The 5825-nt window shown below is 40.7% G+C and overlaps 1 protein-coding gene across 4 annotated transcripts in view; it reads left to right on the top strand.

The window, feature by feature from the left end:
- The window catches only part of LIMA1 (LIM domain and actin binding 1), a 106862-nt gene extending 102799 nt beyond the window's left edge, over positions 1 to 4063 (top strand). For all 4 annotated transcript variants that reach the window (XM_017545818.1, XM_017545817.1, XM_037744702.1 and 1 more), the window contains one exon: positions 1778 to 4063. In XM_017545818.1, the coding sequence (XP_017401307.1) occupies positions 1778 to 2786 (1009 nt within the window). In that variant the 3' untranslated portion in view covers positions 2787 to 4063. The remainder of the gene's footprint in view (positions 1 to 1777) is intronic.
- Positions 4064 to 5825: the final 1762 nt, after the last annotated feature.

Raw genomic sequence — 5825 nt, 5'->3', positions numbered from 1 at the left:
TGTGTGTGTGTGTGTGTGTGTGTGTGTGTGTGTGTGTGTTGATGTGTCATTAATTATAGAGTTAATTCAAGCACAAAAACTTGATGGTTACCCAGAAACACTGACTCCAAATGAATAGGGTCAGCATTCCAAGGTGGAGAGTTAGTTTCACTTACATAGAAAGTTTAGCAAAAGTGTGGCATTTTCCATATAAGACCAGTGCATATATAATAGTGATTTGATTGGTTACAGATTGTGACATTCCAAGGAAGATTATTACTCTGTAAAGGAGAGATAATGATCTGAGGGGGGTCTTATCTCTGGTACCCTTTGGTCTTCATTATTTACAGGGAAAAGAAAGAGTTGCAGCTACATGCTGTGTGACCCAGGCTGCATAGCCACGTTCCTATCAAGGCTCAGAATGATTTAAAGTTTCTATTATTGTTGATTTTTTTCTTTTTCTTTCTTTCTTTCTTTTTTTTTTTTGTTGAGTCAGAGTCTCTATCACAGTGGTGCACTCTCAGCTGACTCTCACCTCTGCCTCCTGGGTTCAAGCCATTTTCCCACTTCAGCTTCCCACGTAGCTGGGACTACAGGCACGTGACACCACGCCAAGATAATTTTTAAATTTTTTGTAAAATGAGGTCTCATTATATTGGCCAGGCTGGTCTCAAACTCCTGGGTTCAAGAGATCCTCTCACCCTGGCCTCCCAAAGTGTTGGGATTACAGGTGTGAGCCACTGCGCCCAGCCTAATTTAAAGTTTTAACAGCTTTAACTTAGAATTCTTTCACAGGAGAGTAAAATCATTTGAAAATGGGGAGCACATTACAGGTGGAAGAGTGCCTTTTGAAGGTTCAGTCTTAGAAGTGAGCATGCTATATGTTACCATAAGAAAACAAATGTGCTAAAATTTGTTTTAGGAATTTTAAAACAAGGGTTTTAAAATTAAATTGGTATTCATTTAAAAATATACAAACTGTGCCCTTTATACTAAAGTGCATTCAGTTGTAATGTTTAGGCCCCTAAATTCCTTCTGTATGTTCTCTAATTCCAAAATAGTGTTTAACAATATACTATTAATCATCTATCTACTTTAATATTGACCTTTGGGAATACAGTAGAATCTGGGCTATTATCATGTGGACCATTTCAGGGTAAGGAAGCCCTGGTCACTGAGGTGCTTTTAAAAGATCTTTTTTTTTTTTTACTTAGCATCTTCTGAAAATACTGGAATTGCCAGATTTTAGCCTTCTGGTGTAAATCAGAATATGAGGATTTGCTGGTCAGGCGCTGTGGCTCATTCCTGTAATCCCAGCACTTTGGGAGGCCGAGGCAGGCGGATTATGAGGTCAGGAGTTCAGGACCAGCCTGACCAACACAGTGAAACCCAATCTCTACTAAAAATACAAAAATTAGCTGGGTGTGGTGGTGTGTGCCTGTAGTCCCTACGACTTGGGAGGCTGAGGCAGGAGAATCACTTGAACCTGGGAGGCAGAGGTTGCAGATCACCGCTGTAGCTTATTTTGACACCTGATGAGGTCAAGCATTTTTCTCAAGTGATTCCCAGATGAGGAAGGGAATAGCAGCTCAGGACACATGTGTACAGATGTGTAATCTGCCTTTTTGTGAGCAGTTTTAATCAGTAGGTAATCTACTGGCTTACATAATACCTGTGCAGGAAGGTTGCAGATCATGCCACTGCACTCCAGCCTAGGTGACAGGGCAAGACTCCATCTCAAAAAAAAAAAAAAAAAAAAAGATTTGCTAACTTAGTGCTCTTTTTCTTTTAATGACAGTCTAGGAACATATGCATCTTTACATGGAAGAATCTATTGTAAGCCTCACTTCAATCAACTCTTTAAATCTAAAGGCAACTATGATGAAGGCTTTGGGCACAAACCACACAAGGATCTGTGGGCAAGCAAAAATGAAAACGAAGAGATGTTGGAGAGACCAGCCCAGCTTGCAAATGCAAGGGAGGCCGCTCACAGCCCAGGAGTAGAAGATGCCCCTATTGCTAAGGTGGGTGTCCTGGCTGCAAGTATGGAAGCCAAGGCCTCCTCTCCGCAGGAGAAGGAAGACAAGCCTGCTGAAACCAAGAAGCTGAGGATTGCCTGGCCACCCCCAACTGAACTTGGAAGTTCAGGAAGTGCCTTGGAGGAAGAGATCAAAGTGTCAAAGCCCAAATGGCCTCCTGAGGATGAAATCAGCAAGCCTGAAGTTCCTGAGGATGTCGATCCGGATCTGAAGAAACTACGACGATCTTCTTCACTGAAGGAAAGAAGCCGCCCATTCACTGTAGCAGCTTCATTTCAAAGCACCTCTGTCAAGAGCCCAAAACCTTTGCCTTCACCTATCAGGAAAGGCTGGAGCATGTCAGAGCAGAGTGAAGAGTTTGCAGGTGGAATAGATGCTGAAAAGAAACAAGTGGAAAATGCCAAGGCTTCCAAGAAGAATGGGAGTGTGGGAAAAACAAGTTGGCAAAACAAGGAATCTAAAGGAGAAGAGATAGTGAAGAGAAGCAAGGAAGGTCATAGTTTGGAGATGGAGAATGAGAATCTTGTGGAAAATGGTGCCAACTTCGATGAGGATGATAACAGCTTCCTCAAACAACAATCTCCACTAGAACCCAAGTCTCCAAATTGGTCCAGTTTTGTAGACAACACCTCCGCTAAAGAATTCACTACTCAGAATCAGAAATCCCAGGATATGGGATTCTGGGAGGGAGAAGTGGTCAAAGAGCTCTCTGTGGAGGAACAGATAAAGAGAAATAGGTATTACGATGAGGATGAGGATGAAGAGTGAAATTGCAATGGTGCTGGGCCTTAAATTCATGTTAGTGTTAGCGAGCCACTGCCCTTTGTCAAAGTGTGGTGCACATCAGCAGGTATCCCAGCAGGAAATGTAATTTACTTGGAAGCAACTTTGGAAAAGAATTCCTTCTAAAAAACAAACAAAAAAACCCCACCCCTACTGCAGGTTAAGTGAACCACTTCTAAATGCTAGAGATAACTTTACTTAAATTCTTCATTTTAGCAGTGATGATATGCATAAGCGCTGTAAGGCTTATAACTGGGGAAATAGTCCACATGATAATAGCCCAGATTCTACTGTATTCCCAAAGGTCAATATTAAAGTAGATAGATGATTAGTAGTATATTGTTAAACACTATTTTGGAATTAGAGAACATACAGAAGGAATTTAGGGGCCTAAACATTACGACTGAATGCACTTTAGTTTAAAGGGCACAGTTTATATTTTTAAATGAATACTAATTAAATTTTTTAGTATTTACCTGTTAACAGATTAAGTATTTAGTCTTTAAACTTTTTTAGATGAATTTTCTTGCTATGACGTATATGAGGAATTCCTGATCTCTAAACTACACCCTCAACTCTGCATCCTGAGGTATAACACAGCCATCTTTTCAGAGCACTTTTTGAGGCAACTGAAAAAAACAACCTCCATTCTTTGGTGCTTGGAGAGATCTACCATCTCCCAAATAAGCTTTTGTATCTGCCAATGAATTTACCATACTCCGAATGATTGCTTTCTTTACTGGTGATATCTGTGCTTCTCATAATTTACTGAAAGCTGCAATATTTTAGTAATACCTTTGGGATCACTATCCCCCATGTTCCATGTTAGAGCAAACCGAAGAGTTTAAAGGAGGACTGCCTTACATCGCTTGAGCTCAGACCTCTGAACCCTGCATTTCACCCCGATGTCCCCTTTTTGAGACACTAATTTTTAAATACTTATTAGCTCTGAAATGTATTGATTTTGATCGCAGACAGTATTCCCAGGGTGAAATTAAACCAACTATAGGCCTTTTTCTTGGGGTGATTTTCTAGTCTTAAGGTTTGGGGACATTATAAACTTGAGTACATTTGTTGTACATAATTGATATTCCAAATTGTATGTATGGAAGGGAGAGGTGTTTTAAGCTGTAGGCTTTTCTTTCTACTGCATTTATAGAGATTTAGCTTTAATATTTTTAGAGATGTAAAACATTCTGCTTTCTTAGTCTGGCTTAGTCTGAAACATTTTTATTCAATAAAGATTTTAATTAAAATTTGAACATTTCAATGTTTCTCTTCCATTATTTTCTTAACATTGTTACCGTCTCTCAGGATCTACCTGTGCAATTTTGGAAGAAAAAAATGGTACTACTATTTTAAGTTTTAGGTGAAGAGAAGCACCATCAATTCATGTCACCACTAGGTGGTAGTGTTGGGCTGATCGTGGGTTTCAATCCTCCCTGAAGGAAGACAAATTTTCCTGGAAAATTGCAAGCAACCTGGCAAGAGAATTAATGTGTGCATTCAAAATGAGCTATTTTACCAATTCGAAATCCAGTGGTGATTTTTATTGTTTACCACACTCAACATTGAATAATTCACCTTATAATTATGCCTAGCATACTGAATGAATTTCCAAATGTCTCTGCTGAAAATGGACTTGTTTTGGATGCATGCAGTGGCTCACACCTGTAATCCCGGCACTTTGGGAGGCCGAGGCGGGTGGATCATGTGATCAGAAGTTCAAAACCAGCCTGGCCAAGATGGTGAAACCCCGTCTCTACTAAAAATACAAAAATTAGCCAGACTTGGTGGTGAGCACCTATAGTCCCAGCTACTTGAGAGGCTGAGGCAGGAGAATTGCTTGAACCGGGAGGCAGAGTTGCAGTGAGCAGAGATTTGGCCACTGCACTACAGCCTGAGAAACAGAGCGAGACTCGGTTTCAAAAAAAAAGGACTTGTTTTTCACTCTAGACGGATACTTTTTCCTTTTTTAAAAAGGTAAGTGTTCACACCAAGTGGGCAGATGGATATTTGATTGTTTGATATCCTTGCCTGTAGAAGCAACTACCCCAATTGTTAAGGCTTTTTTTTTTTTTTTTTTTTTTCCAGTTTAGTGAGTACTCCTCTTATAAGAAGTATGAAAATTAAGTAGTGCCTTTGTTAAGGCTTTTTTTTTTTTTTTTTTTTTAATTTGTAGGATGGAAATACGGATTTCCTTCGAGAGTAAGGTATGCTTTTTGAGTCATCTGTTAAATTTTCCAGGGTCCCTGTGTGTTCTAGAGTCTTCCCTGGTTTTCTGAGTGGTTGGTAGGATACTACTTTCTGCTCTTACCCCCACCCAAGAGTAAAGTCATTTAAAGATCTGTGTTCACTGAACAGTTAATCTAAAAGCTCCTACTGATATAAAATATCCAATCCTGGCTTGAACTTCTGTGACTTGCATTTTACTCTAATCCATCCACATGGTACTCACGTTATGCACTGACTTTATACAAAAAAGTCTAAGTGCCTGTGGATATCAATTGAGTGTGTCACCTCTTGGGGACTGAGATTACCCTTAGAACTCTTTTCAGCCTGGCACAGTGGCTCACACCTATAATCCCAGCACTTTGGGAGGCCAAGGTGGAGGGATCACGAGGTCAAGAGTTCAAGACAAGCCTGGCCAAGATGGTGAAACCCCATCTCTACTAAAAATACAAAAATTAGGCAGCGGTGGTGACAGGCACTTGTAATCCCAGCTACTTGCAAGGCTGAGGCAGAGAATTGCTTGAACCCAGGAGGTGGAGGTTGCAGTAAGCCAAGATCGCACCACTGCACTCCAGCCTGGGCAACAGAGTGAGACTCCAACTCATAAAAGAAAAAAGACTCTTTTCTACACTTTTCAAGGTAAGATAGACATATCATGGTTACACAGAGTAGGAACAAGGAATAGCTTCAGAGTCATGTAAAGAAAGGATGTCCGGGCCGGGCGCAGTGGCTCAAGCCTGTAATCCCAGCACTGTGGGAGGCCGAGGCGGGTGGATCACGAGGTCAAGAGAT

This window comes from Cebus imitator, unplaced genomic scaffold (assembly GCF_001604975.1).
Source record: "Cebus imitator isolate Cc_AM_T3 unplaced genomic scaffold, Cebus_imitator-1.0 Scaffold181, whole genome shotgun sequence".
In the NCBI taxonomy this organism is placed as follows: domain Eukaryota; kingdom Metazoa; phylum Chordata; class Mammalia; order Primates; family Cebidae; genus Cebus; species Cebus imitator.
Note: the sequence above shows the minus strand (reverse complement) of the source record. Positions and strands in the feature narration are given on the sequence as shown.